The 19415-nt window shown below is 37.6% G+C and overlaps 1 protein-coding gene across 1 annotated transcript in view; it reads right to left on the reverse strand.

Moving 5' to 3' along the window:
- The window catches only part of ENPP1 (ectonucleotide pyrophosphatase/phosphodiesterase 1), a 54033-nt gene that overhangs the window by 21641 nt on the left and 12977 nt on the right, over positions 1 to 19415 (reverse strand). The window contains exons 2-12 of the mRNA XM_021391995.1: positions 18797 to 18869; positions 17065 to 17181; positions 14753 to 14878; positions 14526 to 14586; positions 9164 to 9261; positions 6187 to 6266; positions 4803 to 4922; positions 3615 to 3724; positions 2371 to 2436; positions 1991 to 2063; positions 335 to 443 (exon numbers count right to left, since the gene is read on the reverse strand). Of these exons, the coding sequence (XP_021247670.1) occupies positions 335 to 443; positions 1991 to 2063; positions 2371 to 2436; positions 3615 to 3724; positions 4803 to 4922; positions 6187 to 6266; positions 9164 to 9261; positions 14526 to 14586; positions 14753 to 14878; positions 17065 to 17181; positions 18797 to 18869 (1033 nt within the window). The remainder of the gene's footprint in view (positions 1 to 334; positions 444 to 1990; positions 2064 to 2370; positions 2437 to 3614; positions 3725 to 4802; positions 4923 to 6186; positions 6267 to 9163; positions 9262 to 14525; positions 14587 to 14752; positions 14879 to 17064; positions 17182 to 18796; positions 18870 to 19415) is intronic.

Here is a 19415-nt window from a genome sequence, read left to right on the forward strand (position 1 = left end):
AAAGAATAAAACAAAAGCAGTTTTTTTTCAATTCACTTTTTTACTTCTCTTAGCAGGTGGTAATGATTACTGGAGAAATTACGAATAAAATATGAAAATGGTCTAGTCCTTACTTGTGTTCTTCCCTTCTTTTCCTCACACTCATCGTCTAATTCTCACCTAAACTGATTACGTCTTATGCCATCTTCCTAATATAAAACATACTCTATATGTAATAAATGGCTCGTTAACATTGCCAGAAACATGCAAGAATAAATTCAGACTATTACTTCACAAAAATATACTTTATAAAAGCCTTTCAAAATTTTTATACATTTTATAAAAACAAATTTACCATGATCTGATATAAAAATAATGTTCAGGCATTTATGCAAGTTCATCTGTTTGAGACCATCCATCAGCATCCCAACTATATTATCTACTCTCTGCAATGCCAAAATGACCTGCAAGGACAAAAGTAGGCATGTCAAGTCTTCTTAAACATTTTAATTAAAAAATAATGATAATAAACTCCACATTTCTAGAGAGAGGGAACAAATTTAAACTTCAACAGTATGTGCTAATGATAAATAAAAAGCTCACCATTTAAGGTGAGATGCAGTTCAGACATAGGTGAAGGACACAGGGCAACTAACCAACTACGCAGCAGCCTCCAAACTCACAACAGGGAGCTTGTAAAGGAGGAACATATAAAGGTACAAAGTAAAGGAGGAACTTTGAGGAGAAGAGAGTGAAGCATTCTCAATACCCCATTAAACCTGCTTCTTGTCTATTCCCACTTCTCTCAGTTCTGCATCCCTCATAAGCATATTCTTTGCGTTTACCGAGAACAGGTTCAAGTGGTGTATCTATCACACTAAATGTAACCAGAGCCTGAAGACTGCTTAGAACCTGCAATGCTCAAAGCTACCTCCATCTACAGAAGACTGGCTGTATCTCTGTAGCTCTCGGTCCCAATTTTTTCCACCCCCCCACATTGTACGAATTCTAACCTACACATTTTTATGTGTTTTCTCGGTTAAAAACATTTGAAAAAAATCAGATTACAGACAGTGAGAGCAGTTTTAAAGTATGAAATTGAGGATGTTTGTCACTCTACTAGGGATACAGCCAAGGCCTACAAGGAATGCCTTAGGACACAAGTGCTGGTGGCAGAACACCAGAGGACTACAGCAATCTACCTCAAAATTCCTGTTTGGAGCAGCCCTGGAGGCAACTGTCCTTGAAATTGCCCTTGAAAAAGCAAGAGCTTTTTATTATTGTCACCACTGTGGTTTGACATCTAGACAGATTCTCAATATTTATAAACATTCAATAAAATGTTCTTGACTTTTGGAGAGCCTTTTCCTTTGCATTTTTCACTTCAGTTTGTAAAAATATGAAGCCTCTCGGTGCGCATGGAAACAGCAACACTGACCATTCCCAAAGGCTTCTTACTTATACAACACCTACAGCACAGTCTGTGGTATCTTCCCTTTTATCACTCTTTTCCCAAGAAGGCATTAACTCTAACTGCAGGGAAGTAAGACCAATATTCACCTAACCTTTGTATAGAGATTGGGAGTAAATGATAGAAAATCATAACATGAATGCTTATCTACAAAATTGGACATCACCACTAAAACCTCTGTTTTTGAGAAGGTGAAAGTATACAATCTTTGGTAGTGTTTTTGGTGCTGTGTTATTGTTTTGGTTTTTTTTCTAAATTCAACATAAGGAATTAGTATCGGACAGATGAAACAACACACAAGATTCCCAAACATGCTTCAGTGATTAAAGTTGTTGAAAAAATATATCTAAAAGCTAGACTTTCTAAATAGGCTGCTTATTACATGTTTTGTATCAATGCTAATTATGGACAAATCATCTATTTACAAAATTTTTTTGTAATAAGTTTACTGACCGTGGTCTTAGTTAACCAAACACGATTAATAAAAGTTTTATTATATAATCATATCAAAAATTTTAATTAAAAAAAGAAATTACTTACTCCGCTGCTTACTGGTCCAAACTTATGGCCTGAGGAATCTGGTTCTTCTAAATACAGAGTGTAAAAGTGTGGTCTAAATCAAACAGTACCAAAAATGTAATATTTTACATACACATTGAGATGGCTTGGAGAGATTATATTTCAACAATGGATACAAAATATCAGAAACAACGCTATCATTCAGAGGCAGGACATATTAGAGGGAAAGAGAAACATGACTTCATAAAAATAGGTTTCACTCATAAAAACAGGCTAGCATTAACAGTAGTTTAACATTGCCAGAGTAATGTTTAAGATTGTTTAAAACAGAAATCATATTTTCAAAGCATTTCATTGCAATACCACTGGAACAAAACTCACACTTGGAATTGTATACCTACCTTTCATCTTCAGGTAACTGCAGCCAGCGAAGAACAGTTACCACCCTTTCTTCAAAGGGGACTGAGCTGTATCAAAACAACAGAACATCAACTATATATTTCCAAGGATGTATACAATTTTAGGCACGCATTTTACAAAATTAGTGTTCTTTTGCAGAGAAATTTGAATTCAACTAGATGGTATTAAAGGATATGTAACAGAATGCAAGTTTATCTGGGCTAATTTTCTGGGATTCTTCAAGAGTTAATGACCTGCTCTAAAGCTTACTTAGTCAATGTTCTCCCCATTGACTGCAATGAGATTAGAATTCAGCTCTCAGTATTGCTTGAGTTCATTTTACAAACAGAATAATTGATTTAAAGTTACGAAGCCACATGTAGGTTTTCATTTCTGTATTAAGTTTTGAAAAAGTCTTAGGTTTGGATTTTATGTTTATATAGTTTGAGTTCAAGTTCTCATACTATGTCACAAAGTAGATCATCATATCAATTTCTGAAATAGACCAACAATAAGCATGTTGACCTGCAACAATATAAGGCATTCACAAAGTTAATAATTCAGCTGTCTATCACAAGTTTAACAGAACAAGTCGCTAAAGAAAAGTAGAGATATTAAATCAAGAATCAGGATTTCCATACTATATTAAGGATGTAGGAAGATAGAATGATCCTAAGAAGACAGAAATGAAAAGCCTGGTTTCTTGGAAGAGAGTTGAGATTATTACATAAATGATTATGACTAGATTTGTGTATCATTTTCATTAGGCAGAAAATAATTAATTGCAATGAAGACCAATCATAGACTAAAATATCACTGGCTTAATGTGAAATATTTTGAAAATTTGCAATGAAAATAATTTTACATTGGAACAATTTACCAGTAAGATGTTAATTTTCATGGATCTGATCTATTCAATTTATGAGAGATTTAGATTGAATATTTCTAAACACACACCTAGAAGACTTGTATAAATGAAAAGGAAAATAAATGAAAATGAAGAAGTCAGCACTTTTTCAAAGCTGGTTTTTCCACATCTTTCCCGTAAAATGTTTGCTGAGGTATGACGAAACCATTAGACAAATAATCTGCACTACAGTGAAAGGGAATTAATTGGAGCCTACTTTTCTTCCATATTGTGTACAGCTATTAAGAAATGCAGGAAAAGTTCTATATTTTCTCTGGGATCTGTCCCATTACAACAGTTAAAGTAAAACACTAATCCAAGGCATGATATTTCACATACCCATTGTATTCTTTATACAGATCAGGAAACGTCCCATCAACTGCTACATCTGATCCAGGCCAGAAGAACGTACCAGCTTTTAGACCTTGATACATAGCTGTTAGCCAAATCTGCAGGAGAAGAATAATTGATGTCATCAGTGGATTTCACTCAGTTGCAAACTACTCCCACCACCTCTGCACATTTCAGCAAGACCAAAAACTAAAAATGTAAGCAGAGCATTCAAGGCAGTCAATTTTGTGTATCACTGTTATCTGCAGTTCCAATAAACCATCCCATCTGATTCCTTATTGCAAACTGTATCTGTTTTGCTGCTACACCAGGGGGAGCCAGGACAAAAGCAGGAGCTATCAGCTCCCACAGCTAGGAGCATTAACACTATTGCATAACTATGGGTGAATACCACAAAGCAGAAATGTCTCAAGAACAGTAGAGTGAGCAAGAAGGAGCAGGAATGTTACAACAAGCTACGCATACTGTAAAATACAGGAGCAATAGTTGGGTCAACTCTCCCAGTTTTACTACAGATTCTATGATTTACAGATTTTTTTCTGCTTTCAGTGTTTTTTTTTCCCCGTCTGACTCATGCACTATTTTCTTCTCCATGGTCTGCAAAGTCTAACTGTATTCTTTCCTCCTCAAAAAATCAGTCCTCCCCTATTACTAAAAGGTTGCACCTGTTCCTTTGCTATTCTTCATGCTAGATTTCACCCAAACTTTCCTACCCCATTTCATTTTGATGGCAGTCTCAGCCGATTTGCAATAGGAGTATGATTGAACCACAAGGTTTTCTTTTAGAACTGCATCTTTAGACTCAATAGTAATTTGGGCAGAATACAAACCTTTACTACTGCTTATTACTAAAACTAGCTGGCCTATCAATTTCCTCAGATGAATTAACTGGAAATACCCTTCATATTGAGAATGGAACGAAATCTGGTATCTTTATCAGTTATTTTAAGCTAGTTTACTCCTTCAGGAAAATTCCACTGAAGTTCAACAAAACCTATTACATCATTTCATTCCTAATTCTGGAGCTCTAGTATAATTCCTAACCATGCTGAGTAATCCTTCTTGGGTGACTTGAAAGTACCCTCTGTACTCTTTCAACATCACTATGTAACCAAGTGACATTAAATAATGTGAAAATACACTGCAGCATGCTCTCAGCAGTGCAGTAATACTTACAGGCTCTCCTTGGTACCACTCTGGATTAAACTTCTCTTTACTTTTAAGGGTAAAGTATGCATTTCTTTTGAGGTCATACATCTTGTTATCAATTATACCATGAGATTCAGGATACAGTCCCTGTAAATGAGATTGTACTTTGTTGCATTGTAATAAAGAAAAAGAACCTTGAAGCTACACAGATGGATGCTTGTTAGACAAATACGCAAATCAAATAAGCTGTATGTGACCTTACTCTACCAGTAACTCAACTCCCAAATTTAAAATCAATACCTTTCATTGCAACCAAGCCCCATCTTTTAATTCGTAACTGCATCTCAGTTAGATAAAAATAATAATAAAAAGTAGGCATTTCATAAGAAAATAATGTATTAGTGGCTGGAAGCTCTAAATAGGGAAAATCATCACGTAAACAGTGAAAGAAGTTCTCTGAGTCACCAGCTGCTAGGTAGTTTCAAAAGACCGCTCAGCTTTCACACAGACTAACTTCTTTTTAAAGAACGCAGTAACACCACCATTAAGGTCTTCATAAACATCATGGCCTACTAATTTTCACAAAGATGGGCAGCTGAGATAAACTCTACACTGTATTTAGGAATACCCTAAAGTGGCTGTAGAACACAATTAATGCCTCTAATTGCATATTCAAACATGGATATTTGGGAGCAAACAATTAAAAATCTCATTCCTGTGCTCCTGCTTGCTTGTCAAAAGACAGCCCAAAACACTGGAAAGAAAGAAGATCCAGATCCTCAAGTATTTAACTGAAGTTTAGTTCTCACATCATGAAACTAAGAAGGCTCTGCTGCATTCAAGCCCTGCATCCAGACTTGAAAATCTCTGCTTTTCCTTTTCCTCCTACAAGCAGAAAATGAAGAAACTTACTAGGTCAAGACTGGGACTTCCCTATCCAGGTTTGGGTATCATCAGTCATGGAATGAACATTAATGTGATGTTCAAATCTTTCGTTTCATACTCATCTTTGCGTCAGATCAAGATGCCTTAAACAAGTGGAACAAGGCTGGCACTTTAAAAGAAGTCAGGCTGCCCTCACACTGAAGACAGAGATCTTCAATTAGTGGAAGTATTAATACAAATTAGGAGTTGAAAAGTGACATGACTTTGCACCTATATGGGAATTCTTACAGCTGGTCTTGGAAGAATTCAATTACTTAATCAGATTAGACCTAACCACTTAATCAAAGTGTTATGCAATGACTGTTAATCCAAATTTTGTAGAGTATAATAAACATATTTCCATGTTCTGAAGGGAAAATCCAATAATTCTAATAATCCACACAAGAGAAAAAACACTGCTGCCTTAGAGATAACTTGATAATGAAGTTTCTTCAGTAGAAGAAACATGGTACACATGAATACTTACTGTGACGATGGAGTAATGATTGGGAAAGGTTTTTGAAGGATACACTGGTCTCATACTGGAAGTGTATGTTCCACATTTCTCTAGAGAGAGGGAAGAAGGCAAAACAGCTAAATTACAGATGAAGAACCCTCAGCAAGTTTATCATGCAGAAACACTTTTCATTGTTAATGTTTTTTTTTTTTTTAATGATGCTTCCAAAAAGTTTTCATTTTTCAGAATTCTGGAGTTAGTATCTCCTATTTATTCCCACATTTATTTACAAGCTGACCAAATGGTTAGTATTACAAATTTTAGATATTCCTAATGACCAACTCCAATGGTCACATGAGCAAGACCTACAGTCCTTATGAAAGGCACATGCATAGGTAAGAATGAGAAATCACAGAATCATAGAATCCTTAAGAGTCAGAAGGGACCTCTGAAGGCCATCTAGTCCAACTCCACTGCAATGCCCAGAGACATGACAGCTAGATCAAGTTGTCCAGGGCCTGATCCAGCCTCGCCTTGAAAGTCTCCAGGGATGGACCATCAACCACAACACTAGGCAACCTGTTCCAGTACCTCACCACCCTCACTGTAATCAAAGAAATCAATCCCTCCAAAGTTGCCCTGCTGAGCAAGGCAATGAGCAGCTTTAGACCAACTAGCTACTTCACCCTGGGAGCTCTCAGAAGTGAAATAGCTGCTGGCATAGTGGTGCCCTGGCTTTCTCAATCACCTGTCAAACCACTATTCATTTTGCATTCTCTTTTATTATTTATTTAAATAAAAATAAGCTCTTCTTCTAGAATAAATTGCAAAGCTTCCTCTATCTTGATTAAAAAAAAAAGAAGATTAGTACACAATCTTTATTATTTTGAAGATACATTTTCCAGGCCAAAACACTTCAGCAAAGTTTACTCAAGTTAGCTGCCTAGATTTCCACAGGCAAATGTATGGGACCTGATTTTCAGTAAAAAATAATAGCCTTCATTAACAACATTAAAAATACAATGTGAAAACCAAAACCGTTTCAATGGATTTTAAAGATCCCAAAGTAATGATCCTATAGAAAGAAGAACAGTGGATCTTCTTCACTCGCACTCTGGGTTACATATATACTTATAAAAATAAAAGAGAACAAAAAGTTTGATAATGCAAGAAGCCTTGTTTCAAAGCACTTAGAACTCATGGGAGCGGGGCTTTGGATTAAGTCTTAGTTGAACTAATTTATTTGTGCAAATTAAGATAAAAAGAAGGCTGCAATAAAAACCAACAGCCAAGCAATTTATCGGCTCTTATTTCAAGACTCCCAGAGAGGGATAGACTTCACTATCCCTTCCAGACAATAAAATACTGTAGAAATATTTATGCCCTTACAGAAATGACAGCTTCCACCATTTTCAGTGACTACAGGCAGATAGGATGCCAGGCACACGGAGACTTGAAGGGTCAGTGTCATATGATCTACTCCCTAGTGAAACCAGTATCTGTTCATCTGATGAGTTTTCTCTTACAGAAGGATATTTGCCTTGTCTGAGCTTCTCACCTACAACTTTACTGAGGAAAAAAAGGTTAGAAAGAAAGGTTTTGTAAAAAAGACATGGCTGAGGATTCACAATACTGGATTATAAAGGTCTATGAGCTTACAAAAAGTGTTCCAGAGTAGAGGAAGACAGTAGAATTAACGTAGAAATAGTATTTCTATCCGTATTGGTTTTTATTTTGTTCTGTCTAAAACATTATTAGACATTCTGGTTTTGGACTCTTTAAACAATCTAAGCTTTGATCACCAAAAACTCCATGGTTCTTCAATGAAGATACTGAAAGATTTGTTTGAGGCAACTGAATTTCTTAGTGGTTAGAATTTATCATGGATTCAGTGGAAACAGAAATACAAGTTTATGGAAGTCAGTCACCAAGAAATGCTGCACTGTAGCCTATCCAAACCAAAGAATTGAGAAACTCTGTGTGTGGAAGTGGACATGCAGCCAAGAAGTCCTGCAGATGTTTTTTGACACCATTATCTTATATCTCATCCAGAGCTGTAACAATTATTACAGCCAGCCTCTCCTCTCAATGCCCTTGTTATGCTGAAAATTTCAATAACTGCATCTTATGAAATATTTTCAAAGCCCCATTTTATTCTAACACTGAATTAAAAAAAAGCTAAAACCTCAAATACATCTGTGAATTGTTATGCTCTGGAATAGATCAAGTTGTAACAACCACTGTAAAAAAGCAAGTATTTTTACTGATTTATTTTTAGCCAAACTGAAACCAGTCACACCAGGTACTAATTTATGAATGACAAGATTGGCATATTTTTCAGACATGAAATGCCACTGGTTCTTTGCAGACCACAGGCAAAATAGAGACGGAAAAAGTAACTGAAGTTACTTAGACACTTCAAAGTTAAATAAGACACTACAAAATCCACAGAAAAAAAAATCTGCATTTATGAAGCTCTTATTTTTTCTGAAAATGTTCGCTAAATTAAGGTTTTCTCAGACCTATCATAATTCTATGTCACATAGCAGTTCTCTTAAATGGTCTGTTCCTAGTATCTTCCTTCTTTATCTTCTTTTTCAAACAAAATGAAATGCTGTCCATCTCATTTTCCATTTTCTTCAAAGCCATTCCACCTAAATATGAGATACTATGCAATACAGACTAAAATGTGGGTCTACGTCAAGTTCACAGCAGAAGCAGCCACCTCCTAAATACTGCAAGGACTGTGTAGCTGTTTTTTAAGGTAATACTGAAAATCCAAAGCCTGGACAACCTGTTTCTAATACCGTCTCATCTCCTTGCCAGTCTACTCCCAAACAACTGAAGTTCTATCTACAAAGTTGTTATATAAGGCACAAACTTGAATGCCTATGCAAGACTAATGAGGATTTTTAAAAGTAAGAATAGCGGCATTGACAGAAAAACAAATCCAATGGACTTTTGAGGTAAGACTGTGTGATATTGCTTAGATAAGGAAACTACTCACGTAATTTGCTAATAACAGGTAGAAGTCCACCCCATGTCTGCAAATATTCTGCTCTGAAGCCATCCAATGAAAACAGTAACACCGGAGATTTGGTAAATCTGTATAAACAGAAATTCAAGTATTAAAAGAAAGACTGAAAAATAAATTCATACCATTTATCTAGAAAAATTTTTTCCCAATAATCTTGAACATGTTCCTTATGGGACAGTAAACCGGGCTGATAAAGAGAGGACTACAAACCAGACCCAAGCAGAAAGGTTTGCAGGCTGGCACAACAGCAAGCAAGACATCCATGGCATCCCCTCTCTTTGCAGGCTAGAGTAACACCCTGCCTGAAGAAGCTGAGGTAAGGTGCGCAGACACACACACACACGCCATGACAGGGCCTAACTTCACAAACATACAAAATTAAGTACAAGCCAAGATGCTCACACAACCCATCTGGGTTTTTCTGTACTCTATCCTGAAGTCAGTCCTATTGGAGCATCACCCAATTCCTTCCATCCCATGGTAAGAAAAGGGAAAGGAAAAGGCAATGGTAATCTGTAGCTCTCCTTTGTTCACTTCGCTCCTCAACAATTTGCATTTTACTTGTTTTTCTTAAAAAAAAAAAAAAAAGCAACAAAAAAAACAAACAAAACCAAAAACACCAACATTTATCTTCTTACTTACAGAGTACACAAAACTAAGAAAAATCTCATGTACAGGATATGTTCAAACAGTACTATAACATACATTTTTCCTTTCATCTTACAAAGATTATTTAAACAAACAGAACTGAACCACCATTCCCTCTATACTAGAAGTACTATCAATCTCCAAACCAAAAAACACGGCCCTGCAACTGTAACAATATTTCAGCCTGGAATTTGGCAGGTAAATTCAGAAACTGATTTCTCTGGAACTAGCAAAAACAAATTCTCCCTTTCCAGTCTCCACAGTACCAACGTTTTCCAGCCTTGATTTGTTCCCAGCCTGAGCCCTGTTCAAACAATTTCTCTCCAACTGTAAGCACTTAAATCATTGCATCACTGATGGGAATAGACATCAGTAATTTCTTCCCTAAAAAAAAAAAAAATCCTTATGTTAAACCTATATATGAGAACATGTGAGGCTGCCAAAGCATTGCAGCGCAGCAACAAACCACAGAAAATATAGGTTTGCCTAAAGTAAATGAATATATAGTTTACATGCCAATTGCAAGCTCATTTTTCCTTTTATTGTTTACAAATGGTAAAAAGGAAACTAAAAAAAAAAAACTTTACCGCACTTCAGTTTCCCAAAATAAAACAGTGATGATAGAAAACAAATATTATTTGTAAAGTGTTGACAATTTCCTTGGTGACATACCACACAAAAAAATCCAAACCACCACTTACCCTGGCAAATGAAACACTTATAAGCCTTATTTCAGTCTAAAACAAATGTGACTGCATTAAACTGAAGATCAGTTAGACAACCAGAATGTGCCTATTCAAAGAAAATTTTAATCAGCACATGGAAACTACTGTAAAACACTTAAGCCAAAATGACTTCTTTAGTCAGAACCATCACATAGCCTATCCTGCCTCAGACAAAATAAACTATTAAGATGTATTTGTAACGTGTGCTTGTAGCCTGGTTTTCATCTGCATATCATCTATAATACCATCTTTTGGAAAGTTTAACAGAGACAGTAAGCTGGGAACAAGAAATATATGATAATCAAGGCCAAGACTGAAGTCTCTGGTGAAAAAAAGAGTAAGAAAACTTCACATTATCTCTTTGCCCATATTACGGGCATTTTTTTCTACCACAGGGTTTGATCTCTGCAACTTCTCTCAATACTTCTTTTTTTAAAATTGATTCTCTCCAATGCAGAGGTCTAAAAAATTTCACTGCAAAGTTTCTTGCAATAAAATATGAACTTTGAGGCAAAGACTGTTCAGTATTACTTATAAAACTAACTAAAAAACAAAAACTCCTTAGAAAAGGCCTTGACACTGTTGCGCCTTTGGCATTTGCAAGTAAACCAACTACTGACTATATGTTTTAGTTGCCTGCAAATCCAGGTACGGACCACCTCACACACATAAATTAGACATGGCAAGATAGACCACAGCTACATTTTGCTTCTTGTATCCTCTACACATGCTGAAATTCAAATAGTTGATGATCTATCCTGCATTCAGGGAAGAACAGCATGAAAGATTACATTAAACTGTGTTCTTTGGAAGAGCTCCAGTGCAACTCCCTTCGAATAAAACCCTAATTCACAAACTGACCTAAGCTCATTTCTGAGATAAATCAGTGATTTCTATGACCTTCTGGTGGTATCTAAGCTTATACTTGCTACTTATACAACATGTGCTATCATGAGTAAGCAGAGGCGGGAGTTCAGAGACCAAAGTTTTGGCCCAGTCTGTGATTCATGCTGGCTATGTCCAAGCTGTATGACAAGGCTGTTTCACAGCTCTTGGATAAATACATATGCCACAGTTGCATCCTGACTCCAAGCTGAAGGAAATGCAGTGGTTATTATCTACTCCTATAAACTGGCTTCTATGGAAACGTAACACAGGCAACACAGGCTTACTGTGGTCTAGCAGGTTGATGATTGAGAGACCAGAACTGCTGACAACACTGCCAAGCTGACCTGCTTCCCAGTCTGGTTAGACCACAAAAACAACAACAACAAAAGCTAAACATCCTACACAGGGAAGTCCCACCATGCTGCCTATACACAGCCATAAAGCATTAGAAGCAAAACTTTTCCATCAAGTGTATGTAAGGCTTCAACAGGAAGAATAAAGATTCAATTATCAAGCAGAAAGTGAATAATGAATGATCTTCAAATACGTAGGACTTCTTCCAGCTCACTGAATATTCCACCGCTTCTCTGGGCAGTCTGTTCCAACACCTGACCATTCTTTCTGAAAAGAAGTGTTTCCTAACATCTAGCCTGAACCTCCCCCAAGTTCAACGTAAGGCCAATACCTTTCATTCTATCTCTAGTTACCTGGGAGAAGAGACTGGCTCCCACTTCACAACCTCCTTTCAGGTCACTGAAGAGAGCGATAAGGTCTCCCCGAAGCCTCCTCTCCTCCAGACTGAACAATCCCAGTTCCCTCAGCCGCTCCTCATAAGACTTGTGCTCCAGATCCCTCACCGGCTTCATTGCCCTTCTCTGGACACACTCCAGGGCCTCAATGTCTTTCCTGTAGTGAGGGGCCCAAAACTGAACACAGCACTTGAGACGCAGCCTCAACAGTGCCAAGCGCAGGGGGATGATCACCTCCCTGCTCCTGTTGGCTACACTGTTTCTGATACAAGCCAGGATGCCACTGGCTTTCTTGGCCACCTGGGCACACTGCTGGCTTATGTTCAGCCAGCTGTCAACTAAGACCTCCAGATCCTTTTCCTTCACACAGCTTTCCAGCCACTCTGCCTCAAGCCTGTAGCATTGCATGGAGTTATTGTGACCAAAGTGCAGGATCTGGCACTGGTTCTTGTTGAAGCCCATAAAATTAGCCTCATTTGTACCTAATTTAAAGCATTTGAGTGGTCTAACTGAAATCAGTGGAATTTCTCAGATTAAGCACATCACTGAACACTGCAGTTTTTGTCTCTTCTGCACCACATGAACAATCCAATTTGAGCCCAGAAAACACATATATGAATATGTACAGAATCAGAACCAATATCCTGAGGCCTAAAACCAAGTGCTAAGCTCAAGTTACCCATGCTCTTGCCTATTCTGCTACAGGAAGAAGCGATTTGTTTACAGTCTTGTCAGTTTGGGGAGAAGCCTGTGCACTAATAGTCTGAGGTGAGGCTTCAGCAAACACTGCTTGATCCAACTTTGACCACACATCACCCTTTCCTGAGCTGGGTTTTATTGCAACATTTCTGGTTTTGCCACAGTTAAAACAACTTTAGTAAAGTAACTATGCATTCTTTCCATGGGCTGAATAGGAAAAAAAAAAAAAAAAAAAAAAAAACAACCAAAAAAAACAGAACCCAAAACTCCTTAAAACAAGTTAACCAGCAGGACTTGCCCTATGACATTTACACCATCAACTGTGGATCTGCGTGAGGCTCTTGTTTGTTTATCCACACTCCCTACGTTGTATTTGAGAAGTCAGCATTCTAGGGTCAGTTTCCAGCACACAGCCCTGCACTAATACTTCAGAAAAAGAATTAATAACAAAAGCTTCCATAACTGGCTGGCTATGGCTCTCCTATGTGGAAGCTCATCAGGGACTTCGGCTCAGAGCAGAAAGAAGCTCCAGTGTCTGTCTTGAAACAGATTCTGAAGTGTCCGTTTGCTATTCTGAATCAGAATGAAAAATGCTCATTTGGTATGAAAACATTTTTTAAAAGTACACTTTGACAATGTAATAGCTCAAATAAAGATAGCATGATTAAAACATCTAAAGTCAAAAAATGTAATGACAAAAAATAAAGTTTTACTTTGCTAAATATATTCCCAGTACATCATTTCAAAATCATCAAAATGATTTTTTGTTTTGTTTTGTTTTTGACACTTTTAAATCAGAATGTAGCTGAACTCAACACATCAGCATATTTTCACTTTGTTTTTCAGTGAAACACTTCTCAGTCAGGAATGGCTAAGTCGCTTCTATTAATGCCTGATGCACCCAACAACAAGGTGCAGTCAACTTTAGCTTTATTGTTAATTTAAAGATCCCACAGCAAGAACATTACACAAAGTGCAGGCTGACTTTTTGGCTGGGAACTGTGCCGTACTATTTGAGCCCATGTTGTACGCTGGCAACAGCCATACAGCTTTCAGGAGCAGGCCCAACGTGGAATAGACCCAATGATCAGCGATCCCATAGGAGCTCACATGGAACCTTTTTATGCCTTCAAAAGAAAGTAGCTCAGATAGCTTGCTAATAATTTTGTCCTAGGGCTAGTGACACTGGGACAATGATCCGCCCATGTTCTGCAGCTCTGGGGCTGGAGCAGGCACAGGTTAATGGGGAAGAGAGGAAGTCTTCAGAGTCTGAGATTGCCAGGTGGGTCCCTGAGACTGGGTATGTTGGAGCATGTTTAGGATAATAGTAAGGCTGGCATAAGGGGGAGTTCCTTAGAACATACACAGAGCTGTGACAGATGGCAGGACATGGGAACAGATGTATCCTGCAAGTCAAGCTTCTGGGATATGTGAGTGCTGCTGGGATTGAGCAACCTGGCCTGTTAGTACGCACTACCCAATATTGGCTGAATGGGTGTCCCCAGCTAGCTAGCAGCTACTCCTATTAAGGGTAAGAAAGGCAAGCAGGTCCCAGGAAGGCACATGGAGGAAAATAATCTCAAAAGCAAAAAGCAGAGCTATGCAAATATACAATATCCTCACCCTTTTGGACACTGAGGTTCAGTAATGTCCTCACACTCTTCTTCAACCCAGCTTGCCTCTCCTTAAAACAAATGAGTGCAATTTATTTTTCCAAATAGTAAATTACTTTATTGATCAATGCAAGTTCTTCATTTTATAAGATGTTTTTAAAATTATACTATGTCCTTGATCCATTCAAACAAATACAGGTACACAAGAGACTACAGGAATTTGCAGAGGGCATTTACCTTTACACGCAACTTGATAATTGACACAGCAATCATTATTTTCCACACAATCTTCTGAGCAGGAGCAATGATACTCTGGTCGCCTCTTCTCTCCACACCTGAACTTATTACATGTCCATATATGAGCTATAAACAGAGAGGGGCAGTATGACAGTTAACACCCATACAAGTGTCAAATTAATATATTGAATGTAAGTTCCATCTCAAACATGTACTCACAGAAAAAAAGTCCTGAGGTATTTCATGCATGCATAATGGCACAAACTTTGGCATTTTGGAAGACAAACAGCTATGGCTGAACAATTCAAGTGCACAGCCATCTGAAGACAATTATGCAGCATATGGTTAAAAATGCCACAGATCATAAAAGGTCAACAGAAAGAATCTTTCTACAGATCTCCTTAAGTATGGTAATTTATGTGGATTTAATCTGATAAATGCATACTATGAACAAGCTCCCCAACAACTGCACCAAGAAAATCCCCAACTTAAGTCTGAATTTAGAATATTTGGAACACTTTCACTGAGAAACAGTAACTTATTCTGTCTTGCACAGAAGTCAAAATGGATTTTACCAGTCACCATCAGGCATTCCAGCTTCTCTTTAAGGCACAGACGTAACTCCATTACTATCAATACTATGTAAGAAAGATGATATAAGGACCTACAGATTCCAACTTCCTGGTGGTTTTTAGTAGGAATTTCTTTTTTTACTGAATCATATTGAATATTCTGAACAGAATGCATCAATGCATCATATCATCTCAAGATAATCTTGTTATTAGTTGTAAACGCTAGTAGACCCTGTGCAGTCAGTGGAGATAAACCTGAGTTAATTTACCAAGTGAATACCTAAGCGAAGGTTTTAAGAGAGATGAGGAAGGGAAATCAAAAAGTTTGAGTAGAGGATGATCATTACTTAATCTTCATACAAGATCAGCAATTAGAAATCCCTAAAAACATTTGCAGCAGGTTGACAAACATAATATGCAGTTAATCTCACTTCCAGAAATACCAAACGTAAGTAACTTTACCAAGCTCAGTAGATCTTAACAGCTCAGAAAGAGCAGAATCTGTTATGGTTCTGGTTACTTGATATTATTTAGAAATTAGAAATTCATTCTCAACTGATGTTAAAGCTACTAAATTAAAAAATGTCATTCAATACATGTGGATTCCCATTCTTAATTGTAAGATAGACTCTCCTGTTTAAAGAATTCTTTAACTGGTATAATTAAACAGAGAGGAGGGTAAATCCCACACAAGTTTTTGAACATGCAAAAAGTTTTTTGCAGAGGACCTCTGAACAATAATCAGTTGAAACAAACAACTGAGTTCATTTTAATCATTTGGTTCTAAAAAGTCAACATTGGAATTTTAGATTTCACGGTGAGACTATGTTAATAAGTTCTACAAAGACTTGTAAAGTTGGGTAAGATGAGAAACAATTAAGTGATAAGAATACCATATATCAAGTATTAAGGTAAAACTACTTTAGAAAACACAGACAAGTTCTGTCTTTAGTGTTACTATCCACACTAACATCTTACCCCATAAAATTTCTCCATGCTACTTGTCACACCTTTGCCTATCTGGCTTCCAGCTTTTGGTAAGTCATGATAACTTCCCGCTTTGGGACCATTTTCCACCACTGCAGTCTATTTTGTTGTCCCACCTTGTCCCAAAGGCCAGCATGATAACCTTGCTTCACACTCAAGCAGGGGAATAATAGGGCAGAGAGCTTGAGCAGCAAGGTAATTGGACAGGAAAAGACCACTCACAGAGCAGCTCTGTCCTCCCCCTTTCTCATGTGGGTAATGGCTGACACAAAGACCCAATATGCAGAAGCCACTCCTCTTCCCGGCCCCAGAATGTGCTAGCTGTGTACTTGATGCAAGGGACAATGCATGCCACTGTTCTCTCACTCCCAATCACAGAAAACAAAAGACTGGCTGAGACCTTCAGCCACAGCTCTTCCTGCTCTTTTCAAGGCAGAGTGAAGCAACACAGTCTCTCACACTCCCTCTGCTATCAACAGGATTCAAGCTTTACTGGTGTGTAAAACAGCTACACATAGCCCCAAAGTTTCTTCCCCAGGAGCCCCTAGTATTACCATCGCCAACAGTGGGGGCAGGAAGAGGTGGGACCACTGCAGCAGAGCCACTGTGCTGCTCAGTCTTCACTCTCTTGCCCCTGAAGACCATTTAAAGTTGGAGTTATGGCCACCTGACCACAACAGAGCTCACATGTGCAGAGTTGTCCCATGTTACACAGTATGAGAGCTTGCCTCCATAATTTTTTTCCAACCTTACCTGGTTGTATGCATGTTTCCTGGTAATCTAAGCAGCAGTTTCCAAGCTTAACACAATCTCTGTCACAACGACAGCTTCCAAAGGTCCTTTCAAAGCAACGACCTTTACAGGTTTTCACTGTAATACAGAATAGTGTTGTTAATCAATATGCAAAGGAAACAAGCACAATCAGCATACAGAGTGACACAGTTAGTCATTCCACTACTGACAGGGTGGCTGCCATAAAAAGCAGCAGCTGAAGAGAAAGAAAAGTCTTAAACCAACAAAATATCTTCATTTTCTCTTACTGAATGAAAGTGTCATGATGTAGAAAAAAAAGGTCCTGCTTTAACAGGAGCATGGTGTTTCATCTGTGGCAGACACCACTGAAACTGAAGGACTACAATTCCAGTTGTGACTGCCACTGCCTCTCTCTATCACCAGAAGATATTTGTACAGTCATTCAGCACATGAAATATCTCCATCAGAGGAAATATGAAGCCATGTTTTCAGCTAAAGAGCCTTGAAAGTGTAGTTAACATCAATCTTCATTTTTGGGGCTGACAATCATCTACTTTATGTAAGTAAATATACAATAGTTGGAATCTAGATTTCATGAGGCAGGCTTGCAACTCTCCCATAGTTTGAGTGGCTATTTTCATACAAAACAGAGGCACTCCAGCACAGGCACTTGAAGAATCCCAGCTCTACATCCCACTGTATCACAGTCAAGGTACCACTTGGAGACACAGGAAGAGCTGTTCCCAATCAGACACAAAGATATGAACCTCAGTGTACTGGTCATTGGTTTAATATTTTTCAGTTTTAATGCAAGAAAGGCAGGGCCTTCTAAAGTAGAACGTGGTTGCCAGAAAAAAAAACCCAACATGCTGCTGATTTGCAGCATTATCAGCACTTTATTTGGCCAGTGTTTTACTGTGAGCAATGAATAAGTGAATCCACAATTCTTTCTTTCTTTGACTTCTCAAAAATCTTGAAGTGTGTGGAATGAGGTAATAATGAAAAAGATAATAATGAGCCAGTATGGCAAAGCTCTAATAAAACTCGGAAAGTTAAAGAGATTCTAGTAAGGAGCTAATATTCTGCATTTTGGTTAAAAATCATTGCAGGACTGTTTGTTAAGCAGACTAACTTTCAATTATTTCAGATTTGTAACATGAATAAAATTGTTCTCAAGGAGAAGCTTAATTTCTTAAAATGTTTCTTAACCCTCTACCTGAAGAAACTTCACCATAAAAAAAACTCTTTATTTTCAGGGCAAAAAACAGTAAAAAAATTCCACAAAGAACATTTTCAGACTACAGTTCTAACCATTAAAAAAAAACAACCTTTTTATTTTCATAGTTGACTGGAAAAGATGAAAAATAAATGTTCCAGGACAAAGTGGAATAGAAATTGTTGGTTTGGGTTTTTTTTTTTTTTAATAGTGAGCCGAGAAAAGTCAGCCATGTGACATGACCACAGACACAGCTTGGATACATGGAAGCTGCCAGCTTAGACACTGAGCGCCAGGATGAGTTTATCTTTCAAGTAAGTACACAGGTACTAAGTACACCTGAGGTTTCTTTCCTGGTATTTTCAAACCACTCTAAATGAAACTATTTCAACCAATGCATCCAATGTTCTCCATGTAGTAAGAAAGGGTGGCATTCTGATAATATTAAAAGTAACTCATAGAAGAATAAAAAAAGAAATTGCCACAAATATTACTAATAAAAGGTATACTACTTACCATCTTTTGAACAGCTAGGCTTCAGGCCAAATATACATCCTAGGATTATCGTCAACACGCAGACACAGAGTATCTGTGGGACAGAAAGGAAAAGAGAACAATCTTAAGTGACCACAGAATGGTTTAGAAAGCCTTCATTTTCTCTAGTAATACTACACAACTGTACTGAACTTGATCAACAGGCGGATTAGGAGGCTGACTTCACCACTTGCTCAAGCAGTTTTCACTCACAGAAGCAGTTACACTGCTTGCAACTAATTACCTGGATATGAAAGAAAATTCTCTGGACTGGGATCTCTAAACTTTCTTATTAAGTTAGGCCAAGTAAATACTGTGATATATTTCCTTCTCATGAATGAAAAAAAGATGCTTATGTTTAGACATGCACTCGTTTTCTACAAAACTTTCTTTGTTCCACTTCTTCCTTCCTCCTGGACTGTTCTAAGAAAATGAAGTTATGCCATTGACCACAGACTACAAACAGAAGCCCTGGCCTTTAAGTGATACCTATAATTTTCCTAGGCAGGAAAACCTTTTCCCACTTCCTAGTATGTAGTGCAGTGTTCGTCTATACAATGGTAAGCAGCTGTGGGATGTCACATTAGACCAACCACAGTGT

This window comes from Numida meleagris, chromosome 3, assembly GCF_002078875.1.
Source record: "Numida meleagris isolate 19003 breed g44 Domestic line chromosome 3, NumMel1.0, whole genome shotgun sequence".
Taxonomy (NCBI): domain Eukaryota; kingdom Metazoa; phylum Chordata; class Aves; order Galliformes; family Numididae; genus Numida; species Numida meleagris.